At 55.6% G+C, this 17,526-nt stretch overlaps 1 protein-coding gene across 1 annotated transcript; it reads right to left on the bottom strand.

Annotated features, from left to right (window-relative positions):
• Window positions 1-4,258: 4,258 nt before the first annotated feature.
• On the bottom strand, window positions 4,259-12,793 carry LOC138301832 (platelet binding protein GspB-like). Its single transcript, XM_069242330.1, has 7 exons — window positions 11,857-12,793; window positions 11,119-11,487; window positions 10,099-10,968; window positions 9,139-9,948; window positions 7,744-9,012; window positions 5,809-6,816; window positions 4,259-5,637 (listed from the first exon to the last, which is right to left on the bottom strand). The coding sequence occupies exons 1-7, from the start codon at window positions 12,791-12,793 to the stop codon at window positions 4,259-4,261; spliced, it is 6,642 nt and encodes a 2,213-aa protein (XP_069098431.1).
• Window positions 12,794-17,526: the final 4,733 nt, after the last annotated feature.

The following is a 17,526-nucleotide window of genomic DNA, read 5'->3' on the forward strand; positions in this document are numbered from 1 at the left end:
CTGTGCCACGCCCTGCCCTCTGTAGGAAGAGTTAAGAATTGGAGCTGTGCCACGCTCTGTCCTCTATAGGAAGAGTAAAGAATTGGAGCTGTGCCGCGCCCTGTCCTCTATAGGAAGAGTTAAGAATTGGAGCTGTGCCGCGCTCTGTCCTCTGAAGGAAATGTAAAGAATTGGACTGTGCCACGCTCTGAGCCTCTGAAGGAAGAGTACAAAATTGAAGCTGTGCCACGCTCTGCCCTCTGTAGGAAGAATTAAGAATTGGAGCTGTGCCGCGCTCTGCCCTCTGAAGAGTAAAGAATTGGAGCTGTGCCGCGCTCTGTCCTCTATAGGAAGAGTAAAGAATTGGAGCTGTGCCACGCCCTGCCCTCTGTAGGAAGAGTTAAGAATTGGAGCTGTGCCACGCTCTGTCCTCTATAGAAAGAGTAAAGAATTGGAGCTGTGCCGCGCTCTGTCCTCTATAGGAAGAGTAAAGAATTGGAGCTGTGCCACGCCCTGCCCTCTGTAGGAAGAGTTAAGAATTGGAGCTGTGCCACGCTCTGTCCTCTATAGGAAGAGTAAAGAATTGGAGCTGTGCCGCGCTCCGTCCTCTATAGGAAGAGTTAAGAATTGGAGCTGTGCCGCGCTCTGTCCTCTGAAGGAAATGTAAAGAATTGGACTGTGCCACGCTCTGAGCCTCTGAAGGAAAAGTAAAAAATTGGACTGTGCCGCGCTCTTCAATCTGATGGAAGAGTTAAGAATTGGAGCTGTGCCACGCCCTGATCCTCTGAAGAAGAGTAAAGAATTGGAGCTGTGCCACGCCCTGATCCTCTGAAGAAGAGTAAAGAATTGGAGCTGTGCCACGCCCTGCCCTCTGAAGGAAGAATTAAGAATTTGATGTGTGCTACGCTCTTTCATCTGAAGGAAGAGAAAGGAATTGCAGCTGTGCCATGGTCTACCCTCTAGAGCAGAGGTCTCCAAACCTTTTAATGCCGCGCCCCTCCAGTTGAAAAATAAAAATCATTGGGCCCCCCTCAGAATTTTTCACAATTATTTTATAAACATGGCAATGTTTAAATATGTCTAAACCTATTTAAACATTGCAGTTAAGTACTGTTACCTTTTTAAAACTGCAATAACATGCTTCTACTTCAAACAAAGGCCTGTTATCTGTATAATATTTATTTTGGCCAGAGTCTGGGGCCCCCCCTGGGATCACTTCAGGCCCCCCCTAGGGGGGCCCGCCCCCCAGTTTGAAGACCTCTGCTCTCGAGGAAAGGTTGAGAATCGCAGCTGTGTCATACTTTGCCCCCTGGAGGAAGGAATAAGAACTGCAGCTGTGGACGCTCTGCCCTCCAGAAGTAACGTGTTGCCATGCAGCTCACAAGACCACATGCTGAGTTGTGGGCAGATGTTGGGGAAGGGAAAGGGAAGCCTCTGGTGGGAAAGGGTCAATGGTTATGTCTTTATGATTCTAATGGCTGCCTGTTATTTCCACAGGTGGACAACCTTCGCCAACAGCCGCCCCCAGTAAGTTAAACATCTCCTGCCTTCTCTGAACTTTATCCCCTCCTCAGCTCTCTTCACGCTTTCTTTCCTGGAGCCACCTAATGCCCCAAACCCTCCTCATTCCCTGGGCCCACGCCCACACTGATGAACACTGACTGATTTGCACCCAGGTGCAGTTCCTACCTTAATGAGGACAGTTCCAGATGGACCATGTGGTCATCACTGTCTGGAGCGGAGCTTGTTACTCTTGTTACTGCCCTTATTACTCAAGACTGGCCTAGTGTCCTCGTAGTATCTTGCATCTCGGCTCCTCCTGCCCTTATCATCCAGGACAGACCTTGTGTCCTCCTAGTGACCTGCAGATCCGCACCTCCTGCCCTTATCATCCAGGACAGACCTGGTGTCCTCCTAGTGACCTGCAGATCCGCGCCTCCTGCCCTTATCATCCAGGACAGAACTGTGTCCTCCTAGTGACCTGTAGTTCCGCCCCTCCTGCCCATATCCAGGAGTGGCCTAGTGCCCTCCTAGTGACCTGAAGCTCTGCACCTCTTGCTCTTACTTTCCAGGACTGACCTAGTGTCCTTCTAGTGATGTGCTCCCTCCCACTGGCGGTGCTCCCCTCCCACTGGCTGTGCTCCCCTCTCACTGGCTTTTCTTCCTTCTGCTGGCTGTGCTCCCTCCCACTGGCTGTGCTTCCTGTGCTTCCCTCCCACTGGCGGCACTCCCTCCCACTGACTGTGCTTCCTGTGCTTCCCTCCCACTGGCTGTGCTCCCCTCCCACTGGCTGTGCTTCCCTCTCAATGGCTTTTCTTCCTTCCGCTGGCTGTGCTCCCTCCCACTGGCTGTGCTTCCTGTGCTTCCCTCCCACTGGCTGTGCTCCCTCCCACTGGCTGTGCTCCCCTCTAACTGGCTTTTCTTCCTTCCGCTGGATGTGCTCCCTCCCACTGGCTGTGCTTCCTGTGCTTCCCTCCCACTGGCTGTGCTTACTGTGCTTCCCTCCCACTGGCTGTGCTCCCTCCCACTGGCTGTGCTTCCTGTGCTTCCCTCCCACTGGCTGTGCTCCCTCCCACTGGCTGTGCTTCCTGTGCTTCCCTCCCACTGGCTGTGCTCCCCTCCCACTGGCTGTGCTTCCTTCTCACTGGCTTTTCTTCCTTCCGCTGGCTGTGCTCCCTCCCACTGGCTGTGCTTCCTGTGCTTCCCTCCCACTGGCTGTGCTCCCCTCCCACCACCCGCCTCATTCCCTGGGCCCACACTGATGAACACTGACTGATTTGCACCCAGGTGCAGTTCCTACCTTAATGAGGACAGTTCCAGATGGACCATGTGGTCATCACTGTCTGGAGCGGAGCTTGTTACTCTTGTTACTGCCCTTATTACTCAAGACTGGCCTAGTGTCCTCGTAGTATCTTGCATCTCGGCTCCTCCTGCCCTTATCATCCAGGACAGACCTTGTGTCCTCCTAGTGACCTGCAGATCCGCACCTCCTGCCCTTATCATCCAGGACAGACCTGGTGTCCTCCTAGTGACCTGCAGATCCGCGCCTCCTGCCCTTATCATCCAGGACAGACCTGTGTCCTCCTAGTGACCTGCAGTTCCGCCCCTCCTGCCCATATCCAGGAGTGGCCTAGTGCCCTCCTAGTGACCTGAAGCTCTGCACCTCTTGCTCTTACTTTCCAGGACTGACCTAGTGTCCTTCTAGTGATGTGCTCCCTCCCACTGGCGGTGCTCCCCTCCCACTGGCTGTGCTCCCCTCTCACTGGCTTTTCTTCCTTCTGCTGGCTGTGCTCCCTCCCACTGGCTGTGCTTCCTGTGCTTCCCTCCCACTGGCGGCACTCCCTCCCACTGACTGTGCTTCCTGTGCTTCCCTCCCACTGGCTGTGCTCCCCTCCCACTGGCTGTGCTTCCCTCTCAATGGCTTTTCTTCCTTCCGCTGGCTGTGCTCCCTCCCACTGGCTGTGCTTCCTGTGCTTCCCTCCCACTGGCTGTGCTCCCTCCCACTGGCTGTGCTCCCCTCTAACTGGCTTTTCTTCCTTCCGCTGGATGTGCTCCCTCCCACTGGCTGTGCTTCCTGTGCTTCCCTCCCACTGGCTGTGCTTACTGTGCTTCCCTCCCACTGGCTGTGCTCCCTCCCACTGGCTGTGCTTCCTGTGCTTCCCTCCCACTGGCTGTGCTCCCTCCCACTGGCTGTGCTTCCTGTGCTTCCCTCCCACTGGCTGTGCTCCCCTCCCACTGGCTGTGCTTCCTTCTCACTGGCTTTTCTTCCTTCCGCTGGCTGTGCTCCCTCCCACTGGCTGTGCTTCCTGTGCTTCCCTCCCACTGGCTGTGCTCCCCTCCCACTGGCTGTGCTCCCCTCTCACTGGCTTTTCTTCCTTCCGCTGGCTGTGCTCCCTCTCACTGGCTGTGCTTCCTGTGCTTCCCTCCCACTGGCTGTGCTCCCTCCCACTGGCTGTGCTTCATGTGATTCCCTCCCACTGGCTGTGCTCCCTCCCACTGGCTGTGCTTCCTGTGCTTCCCTCCCACTGGCTGTGCTCCCCTCCCACTGGCTGTGCTTCCCACTCACTGGCTTTTCTTCCTTCCGCTGGCTCTGCTTCCTGTGCTTCCCTCCCACTGGCTGTGCTCCCTCCCACTGGCTGTGCTTCCCGTGCTTCCCTCCCACTGGATGTGCTTCCCTCCCACTGGTTGTGATCCCCTCTCACTGGCTGTGCTCCCCTCTCACTGGCTTTGCTCGCCTCCCTCTGGCTTCTCTCCCTGCCTCTGGCTGTGCTCCCCTCTTCTAGCTATCCTTCCTTCTGCTGGCTGTGCTCCCTCCCACTGGCTGTGCTTCCCTCTCACTGGCTGTGCTCCCTCCCACTGGCTGTGCTTCCTGTGCTTCCCTCTCACTGGCTGTTCTCCCTCCCACTGGCCGTGCTTCCTGTGCTTCTCTCCCACTGGCTGTGCTCCCCTCCCACTGGCTGTGTTTCCCTCTCACTGGCTGTGCTCCCTCCCACTGGTCGTGCTTCCTGTGCATCCCTCCCACTGGTTGTGCTCCCCTCCTACTGGCTGTGCTCCCTCCCACTGGCCGTGCTTCCTGTGCTTCCCTCCCACTGGCTGTGCTTCCCTCCAACTGGCTGTGCTTCCCTGCCACTGGTTGTGCTCCCTCCCACTGGTTGCGCTCCCTAGTTGGCTGGGCCCGGCTTACATCCTTCTGGCCTGCTGTGCTCCCTTGAGCTGGCTGTGCTCCTTCCATTGGCCTGTGCTTACTTCTGCTGTCTCTCCTCCTGTCCACTGGAAGGGCTCCTTCTCCACTGAATGTGCTGCTTATGTTTGTTTCATCAACAGCCACTGCAGCAGCAACAACAGCAGCAACAACCATAGAAACAACAGCTGCCACAACAGCAACAACCACAGCAGCCACAACAGCAGCAACAACAGCAGCCACCACAACAGCCACAACAGTAGCTACAACAGCAGAAACAACCATAGCAACAACAGCTGCCACAACACCAGCAACAACTACAGCAGCCACAACAGCAGCAACCACAGCTGCCACATCAGCAGCCACTACCATAGCAAGCACAGCAGTCACAACAGCAGCAACCACAGCAGCCACAACACCAGCAACAACTGCAGTAACCACTGCTGCCACAACAGCTGCAACAACAGCAGCCACAACAGAAGCCACCACAGCGGCAACAACTGAAGCCACCACAGTGGCAACAACGGCAGCTAACACAGCAGCAACAACAGCAGAAACAACAGCAGCCACCACAGCAGCAACTACAGCAGCAACAACAACAGCAGCCACAACTGCAGCAACCACAGATGCCACAACAGCAGCCACAACAGCTGATACCACAGCACCCACAACAGCAGCTACCACAGCAGCCACAACAGCAGCAACAACTGCAGCCACAACAGAAGCCACCACAGCGGCAACAACGGCAGCTACAACAGCGGCAACAACAGCAGCAACAACAGAAGCCACAACAGCGGCAACAACAGCAGCAACAACCACAGCAGCCACAACTACAGCAACCACAGGTGCCACAACAGCTGCTACCACAGCAGCCACAACAGCAGCAACTACTGTAGCGACCACAGCAGTCACAACAGCAGCAACAACAGCAGCTACAACAGCAGCCACAACAGCAGCAACAACCGCAGCAACCACAGCTGTCACAACACCAGCAACAACCGCAGTAACCACAGCTGTCACAACAGCAGCAACATCAGCAGACACAACAGCAGCAACAACTGCAGCTACCACAGTGGCAACAACGGCAGCCACCACAGCAGCAACAACAGCAGCAACAACAGCAGTCACCACAGCACCAACCACAGCACCAACAACCACAGCAGCCACAACTGCAACCAAAGCAGCCACAACAGAAGCCACCACAGCGGCAACAACTGCAGCCACCACAGTGGCAACAACAGCAGCCACCACAGCGGCAACAACAGCAGCAACAACAGCAGAAACAACTACAGCAGCCACAGCAGCAACAACCACAGTAGCCACAACTGCAGCAACCACAGATGCCACAACAGCAGCCACAACAGCTGCTACCACAGCACCCACAACAGCAGCTACCACAGCAGCCACCACAGCGGCAACAACTGCAGAAACAACAGCAGCCACCACAGCAGCAACTACAGCAGCAACAACAACAGCAGCCACAACTGCAGCAACCACAGATGCCACAACAGCAGCCACAACAGCTGCTACCACAGCACCCACAACAGCAGCTACCACAGCAGCCACAACAGCAGCAACAACTGCAGCCACAACAGAAGCCACCACAGCGGCAACAACGGCAGCTACCACAGCGGCAACAACAGCAGCAACAACAGAAGCCACCACAGCGGCAACAACAGCAGCAACAACCACAGCAGCCACAACTACAGCAACCACAGGTGCCACAACAGCAGCCACAACAGCTGCTACCACAGCAGCCACAACAGCAGCAACTACTGTAGCGACCACAGCAGTCACAACAGCAGCAACAACAGCAGCTACAACAGCAGCCACAACAGCAGCAACAACCGCAGCAACCACAGCTGTCACAACACCAGCAACAACCGCAGTAACCACAGCTGCCACGACAGCAGCAACATCAGCAGACACAACAGCAGCAACAACAGCAGCTACCACAGTGGCAACAACGGCAGCCACCACAGCAGCAACAACAGCAGCAACAACAGCAGTCACTACAGCAACAACCACAGCAGCCACAACTGCAACCACAGCAGCCACAACAGAAGCCACCACAGCGGCAACAACTGCAGCCACCACAGTGGCAACAACAGCAGCCACCACAGCGGCAACAACAGCAGCAACAACAGCAGAAACAACTACAGCAGCCACAGCAGCAACAACCACAGCAGCCACAACTGCAGCAACCACAGATGCCACAACAGCAGCCACAACAGCTGCTACCACAGCACCCACAACAGCAGCTACCACAGCAGCCACAACAGCGGCAACAACTGCAGCCACCACAGTGGCAACAACGGCAGCTACCACAGCGGCAACAACAGCAGCAACAACAGATGCCACAACAGCGGCAACAACAGCAGCAACAACCACAGCAGCCACAACAGCAGCTACCACAGCAGCCACAACAGCAGAAACAACAGCTGCTACCACAGCAGCCACAACAGCAGCTACCACAGCAGCCACAACAGCAGCAACTACTGTAGCGACCACAGCAGTCACAACAGCAGCAACAACAGCAGCTACCACAGCAGCAACAACCGCAGCAACCACAGCTGTCACAACAGCAGAAACAACTACAGCTACCACAGTGGCAACAACGGCAGCCACCACAGCAGCAACAACAGCAGCAACAACAGCAGTCACCACAGCAGCAAGCACAGCAGCCACAACACCAGCAACAACCGCAGTAACCACAGCTGCCACGACAGCAGCAACATCAGCAGACACAACAGCAGCAACAACTGCAGCTACCACAGTGGCAACAACGGCAGCCACCACAGCAGCAACAACAGCAGCAACAACAGCAGTCACCACAGCAGCAACCACAGCAGCAACAACCACAGCAGCCACAACTGCAACCACAGCAGCCACAACAGAAGCCACCACAGCGGCAACAACTGCAGCCACCACAGTGGCAACAACAGCAGCCACCACAGCGGCAACAACAGCAGCAACAACAGCAGAAACAACTACAGCAGCCACAGCAGCAACAACCACAGCAGCCACAACTGCAGCAACCACAGATGCCACAACAGCAGCCACAACAGCTGCTACCACAGCACCCACAACAGCAGCTACCACAGCAGCCACCACAGCGGCAACAACTGCAGCCACCACAGTGGCAACAACGGCAGCTACCACAGCGGCAACAACAGCAGCAACAACAGATGCCACAACAGCGGCAACAACAGCAGCAACAACCACAGCAGCCACAACAGCAGCTACCACAGCAGCCACAACAGCAGCAACTACTGTAGCGACCACAGCAGTCACAACAGCAGCAACAACAGCAGCTACCACAGCAGCCACAACAGCAGCAACAACCGCAGCAACCACAGCTGTCACAACAGCAGAAACAACTACAGCTACCACAGTGGCAACAACGGCAGCCACCACAGCAGCAACAACAGCAGCAACAACAGCAGTCACCACAGCAGCAAGCACAGCAGCCACAACACCAGCAACAACCGCAGTAACCACAGCTGCCACGACAGCAGCAACATCAGCAGCCACAACAGCAGCAACAACTGCAGCTACCACAGTGGCAACAATGGCAGCCACCACAGCAGCAACAACAGCAGCAACAACAGCAGTCACCACAGCAGCAACCACAGCAGCAACCACAGCAGCAGCCACAACTGCAACAACAGCAACCACAACAGAAGCCACCACAGCTGCAACAACTGCAGCCACCACAGTGGCAACAACAGCAGCCACCACAGCGGCAACAACAGCAGCAACAACAGCAGAAACAACTACAGCAGCCACAGCAGCAACAACAACAGCAGCCACAACTGCAGCAACCACAGATGCCACAATAGCAGCCACAACAGCTGCTACCACAGCACCCACAACAGCAGCTACCACAGCAGCCACCACAGCGGCAACAACTGCAGCCACCACAGTGGCAACAACGGCAGCTACCACAGCGGCAACAACAGCAGCAACAACAGAAGCCACAACAGCGGCAACAACAGCAGCAACAACCACAGCAGCCACAACTACAGCAACCACAGGTGCCACAACAGCAGCCACAACAGCTGCTACCACAGCAGCCACAACAGCAGCTACCACAGCAGCCACAACAGCAGCAACTACTGTAGCGACCACAGCAGTCACAACAGCAGCAACAACAGCAGCTACCACAGCAGCCACAACAGCAGCAACAACCGCAGCAACCACAGCTGTCACAACAGCAGAAACAACTACAGCAGCCACAACAGCAGCAACCACAGCTGCCACATCAGCAGCAACTACTGTGGCAACCACAGCAGTTACAACAGCAGCAACTACAGCAGCCACAACACTAGCAACAACCGCAGTAACCACAGCTGCCACAACAGCAGCAACATCAGCAGCCACAACAGCGGCAACAACTGCAGCTACCACAGCGGCAACAACGGCAGCCACCACAGCAGCAACAACAGCAGCAACAACAGCAGCCACCACAGCAGCACCAACAGCAGCAACAACCACAGCAGCCACAACTGCAGCAACCACAGCAGCCACAACAGAAGCCACCACAGCGGCAACAACTGCAGCCACTACAGTGGCAACAACAGCAGCCACCACAGCGGCTACCACAGCAGCCACAACACCAGCAACAACTGCAGCGACAACAGAAGCCACCACAGCGGCAACAACTGCAGCCACCACAGTGGCAACAACGGCAGCTACCACAGCGGCAACAACAGCAGCAACAACAGAAGCCACCACAGCGGCAACAACAGCAGCAACAACCACAGCAGCCACAACTACAGCAACCACAGGTGCCACAACAGCAGCCACAACAGCTGCTACCACAGCAGCCACAACAGCAGTTACCACAGCAGCCACAACAGCAGCAACTACTGTAGCGACCACAGCAGTCACAACATCAGCAACAACAGCAGCTACCATAGCCGCCACAACAGCAGCAACAACCGCAGCAACCACAGCTGTCACAACAGCAGAAACAACTACAGCAGCCACAACAGCAGCAACCACAGCTTCCACATCAGCAGCAACTACTGTGGCAACCACAGCAGTCACAACAGCAGCAACAACAGAAGCCACCACAGCGGCAACAACAGCAGTAACAACTACAGCAGCCACAACTACAGCAACCACAGCTGCCACAACAGCTGCTACCACAGCACCCACAACAGCAGCTACCACAGCAGCCACAACAGCAGCAGCTACTGTAGCAACCACAATAGCCACAACAGCAGCAACAACAGCAGCTACCACAGCAGCCACAACAGCAGCAACAACCGCAGCAACCACAGCTGTCACAACAGCAGCAACAACCACAGCAGCCACAACTGCAACAACCACAGCTGCCACAACAGTAGCCACAACAGCTGCAACCACAGCAGCCACAACAGCAGCTACCACAACTGCCACAACAGCAACAACTGCAGCCACCACAGTGGCACCAACAGCAGCCACAACAGCAGCAACAACAGCAGCCACCACAGCTGGGACAACAGCAGCATCTACAGCAGCTACCACAGCAGCCACAACAGCAGCAACAACCACATCAACCACAGGTGCCACAACAGCAGCAACAACCATAGCAGCCACAACAGCAGCTACCACAACTGCCACAACAGCAGCAACAACTGCAGCCACCACAGTGGCAACAACAGTAGCCACAACAGCAGCAACAACAGCAGCCACAACAGCGACAACAGCAGCAACAACAGTAGCCACCACAGCGGCAACAGCGGCAACAACAGCAGCAACCACAGGAGCAACAACCGCAGCCACTACAGCAGCAACAGCAGCAGCAACAACTGCAGCCACTACAGTGGCAACAACAGCACCCACAGCAGCAACTACTGTAGAAACCACAGCAGTCACAACAGCAGCAACAGCAGCAACAGCAGCCACAACAGCAACAACAGCAGCTACCACAGCAGCCACAACACGTGCAACAACTGCAGCAACCACAGCTGCCACAACAGCAGCAACAACTCCAGCCACCACTGCGGCAACAACAGCAGCCACAACAGAAGCCACCACAGCGGCAACAACTGCAGCCACCACATTGGCAACAACAGCAGCAACAACAGAAGCCACCACAGCGGCAACAACAGCAGTAACAACTACAGCAGCCACAACTACAGGAACCACAGCTGCCACAACAGCAGTCACAACAGCTGCAACCACAGCAGCCACAACAGCAGCTACCACAGCAGCCACAACAGCTGCAACTACTGTAGCAACCACAATAGCCACAACAGCAGCAACAACAGCAGCTACCACAGCAGCCACAACAGCAGCAACAACCGCAGCAACCACAGCTGTCACAACAGCAGCAACAACCACAGCAGCCACAACTGCAACAACCACAGCTGCCACAACAGTAGCCACAACAGCTGCAACCACAGCAGCCACAACAGCAGCTACCACAACTGCCACAACAGCAACAACTGCAGCCACCACAGTGGCACCAACAGCAGCCACAACAGCAGCAACAACAGCAGCCACCACAGCTGGAACAACAGCAGCAATTACAGCAGCTACCACAGCAGCCACAACAGCAGCAACAACCACATCAACCACAGGTGCCACAACAGCAGCAACAACCATAGCAGCCACAACAGCAGCTACCACAACTGCCACAACAGCAGCAACAACTGCAGCCACCACAGTGGCAACAACAGTAGCCACAACAGCAGCAACAACAGCAGCCACAACAGCGACAACAGCAGCAACAACAGTAGCCACCACAGCGGCAACAGCGGCAACAACAGCAGCAACCACAGGAGCAACAACCGCAGCCACCACAGCAGCAACAGCAGCAGCAACAACTGCAGCCACTACAGTGGCAACAACAGCACCCACAACAGCAGCAACAGGAGCCACCACAGCAGCCACAACAGCAGCCACCACAGCGACAACAACAGCAGCAACAACCACAGCAGCCACAACTACACCAACCACAGCTGCCACAACAACAGCTACCACAGCAGCCACAACAGCAGCAACAACCGCAGCAACCACAGCTGTCACAACAGCAGCAACAACCACAGCTGCCACAACTGCAACAACCACAGCTGCCACAACAGCAGCCACAACAGCTGCTACCACAGCAGCCACAACAGAAGCTACCACAACTGCCACAACAGCAGCAACAACCGCAGCAACCACAGCTGTCACAACAGCAGCAACAACCACAGCAGCCACACCTGCAACAACCACAGCTGCCACAACAGCAGCTACCACAGCAGCCACAACAGCAGCAACAACCACATCAACCACAGCTGCCACAACAGCAGCAACAACCATAGCAGCCACAACAGCAGCTACCACAACTGCCACAACAGTAGCAACAACCGCAGCCACCACAGTGGCAACAACAGCATCCACAACAGCGACAACAGCAGCCACCACAGCTGCAACAACAGCAGCCACAACAGCAGCAACAACTGCAGTCACCACTGTGGCAACAACAGCAGCCACAACAGGAGCAACAACAGTAGCCACCACAGCGGCAACAACAGCAGCCACAACAGCGGCAATAACAGCAGCAACAACAGGAACAACAACAGCAGCCACCACGGCAGCAACAACAGCAGCAACAACTGCAGCCACTACAGCGGCAACAACAACAGCCACAACAGCAGCAACAGGAGCCACCACAGCAGCCACAACAACAGCCACAACAGCAGCCACCACAGCAGCAACAACCGCAGTAACCACAGCTTCAACAACAGTAGCAACAACAGCAGCAACCACGTCAACAACAGCAGCCACCATAGCAGCAACAACAGCAGCAACAACGGCACCCACAACAGCAGCAGCAACTGCAGCAACCACAGCTGCTACCACATCAGCCACAACAACAGCAACCACAGCTGCCACACTGGCTACAACAGCAGCAACAACAGCAGCAACAACATCAGCCACAACAGCAACTACAGCAACAGTTGAAACCACAGCAACCACCACAGCTGCAACAACAGCAACAACAGCTGCTACAACAGCAACCACCACAGCTGCCACAACAGCGACAACAGGAGGTGCCACTGCAACCACTGCTGGAGGTGCCTCTACTACCACTGCTGCAGGCACCACTACTACCACTGCTGGAGGTGCTACAAATACCACGGCTGGAGGTGCCATTACTACCACTGCAGGAGGTGCCACTACTACCACTGCTGGAGGTGCCACTACCACCACTGCTGGAGCTGCTACAACTACCACTGCTGGAGGTGCCACTACTACCACTGCTGGAGGCATCACTACTACCGCCACAGGAGGGAACACGGCCACCACAGCAGGAGGTAATAAATATGGTTTATTCATTCATAATTATTCATTGTCCCCACACATTGTTTGTCTCAAGCACATAAAACACAAGTCTAGTATGTGCTTCCAGTACTACTGACGTTTGCAGACCCACTTCCTCACCCTTTTCACACTTTCAATGAAAGCAGTCTCTAGCTCTTGTTATGGCTCCTCCATGCAAAGGCACGTACTAATGTGTACTGAGTGTTCCCTGAAGCCCTCGTAGTACATACCTGGGTGCTCTGCGGACACCACACACTGGAAGAGAGGGTGAGCCTTAGGGGTCCATCCATGCCTTCACAGGTGTACTGGGTGTTCCCTGAAGCCACCAGAGCCCATACTAGGATTCTCTGCGGACACCACACACCAGAGCCTTTACCTGGGTGCTTCGCGCCTCCACCTGCCAGTGTTATTCGGGTGTCCCCTGCAGCCCCCAGAGCCGACACTACTGTGCCCCATACCTCAGCCTGCAGATGTGTACCAGGTGTTCCCTGCATCCCTCTAGAACCCACACCAGGGTGCTACACACCACAGCCTGTAGATGTGGAGCCCTGGGTGTTCTCTGAAGCCCCCACATCCTACACTAGGGTGCTCCATGCTCCAGCCAGTAGCTGTGGAGCTCTGGGTATTCCCTGCAGCCTCCAGATCACACACTAGGGTGCTCTGCCCCTCAGCCTGTAGGTGTTTACTGCACACATCCAGAGCCCACAGTAGGGTGTTCTGCATCTCAGCCTGTAGATGTGGAGCCCTGGATGTTCACGGCAGCCCCCAAGTCCCATACTATGGTGCTTTGGGCCTCAGCCTGCGGATGTGGTAGGGTATTCCCTGCAGCCCCCAGATCCCCATTAGGGTGTTCTGCATCTCAGCCTGTAGATGTGGAGCTCTGAGTGTTCACTGCAGCCCCCAGATACCACACTAGACTAGGGTGGTCCACATCTCAACCTCTAGATGTGGAGCTCTGGGTATTCCCTTCACCCCCTAGATCCCACACTAGGGTGCTCTGCTCCTCAGTCTGTAGATGTGGAGCTATGGGTGTTCACTGCAGCCCCAGATCCCACATTAGGGTGGTCCGCATCTCAACCTCTAGATGTGGAGCTCTGGGTATTCCCTTCACTCCCTAGATCCCACACTAGGGTGTTCTGCTCCTCAGTCTGTAGATGTGGAGCTCTGGGTGTTCACTGCAGCCTCCGGATCCCACACCAGGGTGGTCCGCATCTCAACCTCTAGATGTGGAGCTCTGGGTATTCACTGCAGCCTGCATGGCTCACACTAGGGTGCTCTGCACCTCAGCATGTAGATGTGTACTGGGTGATCCCTGCAGCCCCAGATCCCAAACTAGGACGATGGTGCTCCACAGATGTCACACACCTGAAGAGAGGGTATTGTTTACAGGCCCATCCATGCCTCAGTGCTGCCAGGCCCTACAGTTCTGACCATGCTTTTGTGCCACTGTGATGTTCCTGCACGCTCCCTACCACAACGGATCTTTCAGAGTTCAAATGCTATTACTGTCCCCCCAGCTCACCCTCATCACATATGTGAGTCACAAAAGTTCTACACGCATGCTACACCAGTGGAGGCAGTCACCTGCCTGCAAGGGGTGAGACACCGGCCCCCACTTACACCTCTGCACTGCAGGTAGCACAGTATTTAAGACACTGGGGTGCATATTTATAACAAAGGGGGTCATTCCGACCCCGGCGGTCAAGGACCGCCGGGGCCGGGGATGCGGGAGCACCGCCAAGAGGCTGGCGGTGCTCCTCAGGACATTCTGACCGCGGCGGTTTAGCCGCGGTCAGAACAGGAAAACCGGCGGTCTCCCGCCGGTTTTCCGCTGTCCTGCAGAATCGCCGCCATGGGGATTCTGACACCCCATACCGCAATCCTGTTCCTGCCGGGGCTCACGCCAGGAACAGGATGGCGGTATGGGGTGTTGTGGGGCCCCTGGGGGCCCCTGCAGTGCCCATGCCAATGGCATGGGCACTGCAGGGGCCCCCGTAAGAGGGCCCCACTTTCTATTTCAGTGTCTGCTTTGCAGACACTGAAATACGCAACGGGTACCACTGCACCCGTCGCACATACCCACTCCGCCGGCTCCATTCGGAGCCGGCTTCCTCGTGGGGAGGGGTTTCCCGCTGGGCTGGCGGGCGGCCTTCTGGCGGTCGCCCGCCAGCCCAGCGGGAAAGCCAGAATGGCCTCCGCGGTCTTTCGACCGCAGAGCGACCATATGGCGGCTCCCTCCAGGCGGGCGGCTCCCGCCGCCCGCGGGGGTCAGAATGACCCCCATTGTGTTCGATCAGTTCCGGTGCACCACTTTTCTTGCGCCCCTGCACACCATGGTGGTCTTTAGGCTAATAGTCTTAAAACTTTTGATGCTATTGCAACGCTTTGCTGCATTGGCATAAAAAATGTTAGGCGACACATTGATTTCAATAGGTGCATAATTTTAACGCCTGCTTTAAGCAGGCGTTAAACATGATGGAAAAAATGTCTCAGTGAAATGTTGTAAATTTCACTGCGCTATCTTGTCAGGCCTCCTAACGGGGGAATGCCCCCTTGCATACATTATGCCTGATGCAGGTATGATGTGGAGCAAAGGGTTACAAAATGGCGCAATGAATGGATTGGACTACTTTGTAAGTATGGTGCAGGGAAAAGGCCACCTTAGTGCCACCTTAGAGTCAAAAAAATTACATTAAGGCTGCGCAAGGGGCTTGCAAATATGCCCCTATGCTTGGTATCAGCCGGTGAGCCTGGCTGTGCAAGACAGCATGGTGGCTCAGCTGCTAGGTAAGGATCAGGGTGGATGTCCTATTGCTCCAGGGATCAAGGCACTATACAACCTGGGCCCCACCTACCTGAGCCACTGACTACACTTCCACCAACCCACAAGGAACCTTGCCACGGCCTCACTCACACTCGCCCACATCCACCATATCCATAGAAGACGGGAGGCCGGGGGTCTCTTACTAGCAGCCAAATCCTGGAAGAATCTCCCCCGCTCATTAGGACAGCCACATCTCCCATGGAGTTCCGCAAAAACGGAAAACCTGGCTCTTCCACTGAACCTGCTTGCATAGACTACAGCTATGCAGTGCCTGGGTACCCTCTAGGGTGACAAGTTTGTGCTCTACAAATCCATACTACATTACATGACATCAGTGCTTTAAACATAAGATCTTAAGGGAATTCAATAAAATGCTAACTTTTGATCAATAGCACTGCACCAGAAGGGAAACATCAAATATGACTTCTTACTCTTCACCCCTGACACAGCCAGGAGGAGGGTTAACCTCAAGAGGCTCTGAAAATCTTCACTCCTGGAAACATGCCCTGCGACAAAAGCTATCAGCATCTCCCTCTACATGTTAAAGCAACAATCTCAGCTTTAATAATTGCAAGACCATGATGCAACAGTATCAGTCCTTCACCCCTCAGCCCATCCCTCTTCTCATCAGCCAATCTCCCAACCATCCATCCCTCAGCCCATCAACCCATTCCTCAGCTCATCACTCTGTCCATCAGCCATCACTCAGACCATCCCTCAGCTCATCCCTCGGCTCAGCAGCCCATCCCTCAGCCCAGCCTTCTGCCCATCAGCCTATCCCTCAGCCCAGCCTTCTGCCTATCAGCCTATCCCTCTGCCCCTCCATCAGTCCATCAGCCAATACCTCTGCCCTTCACTCTGCCCATCAGTCCATTCCTCAGCTCATCCCTCTGCCCACCAGCCCATCCCCCAGCTCATCGCTCTGCCCACCATCCCATCCCTCTGCCCATCGGTCCATCCCCCAGCTCATCCCTCTGCCCACTATCCATCCCTCAGCCCATCAACCCATTCCTCAGCTATCACTCTGTCCATCAGCCATCACTCAGCTCCTCCCTCTACCAAAAAGCCCATCCCTTAGCGCATCGGTCCAGCCCTCAGATTATCCCTCAACTCATCCCCCTGTCCCTCAGCCATCAGTCAGCCCATCCTTCAACTCATCCCTCTACCCATCAGCCCATCCCTTAGCCCATCACTCTGCCCATTAGCCCATCGCTCAACCCATCAGCCTGTCCCTCAGCCCATCCCTCAGCCTTCCACTCAGTCCATTGGCCCATCCCTCTGTACATCGGTTCAACCCTCAGCTCATCCCTTTGCACATTAGTCCATCCCTCAGCTCAACCCTCTGCCCACCAGTCCATTCACCAGCTCATCCCTCTGTCCGCCAGCCCATCAGCTCATCCCCAGCTTATCTTTCTGCCCACCATCCCATCCATCTGCCCATCAGCCCATCCCCCAGTTCATCCCTCTGCCCAACAGCCCATCCCCCAGATCATCCCTCTGCCCACCATCCCATCCCTCTGCCCATCAGCCCATCCTGCACCTCATCCCACTGTCCATCAGCCCATCCCCCACCTCATCCCTCTGCCCACCAGCCCATCTGCCCATCCCCAGTTCATCCCTCTGCGCACCATCCCATCTCTCTGCCCAACAGCCCATCCCCCAGTCCATCCCTCTGCCCACCATCACATCCCTCTGCCCATCAGCTCATCCCCAGCTAATTCCTCTGCCCACCATCCCATCC

Source organism: Pleurodeles waltl, chromosome 6 (assembly GCF_031143425.1).
Source record: "Pleurodeles waltl isolate 20211129_DDA chromosome 6, aPleWal1.hap1.20221129, whole genome shotgun sequence".
NCBI classification, from domain to species: Eukaryota; Metazoa; Chordata; class Amphibia; order Caudata; family Salamandridae; genus Pleurodeles; species Pleurodeles waltl.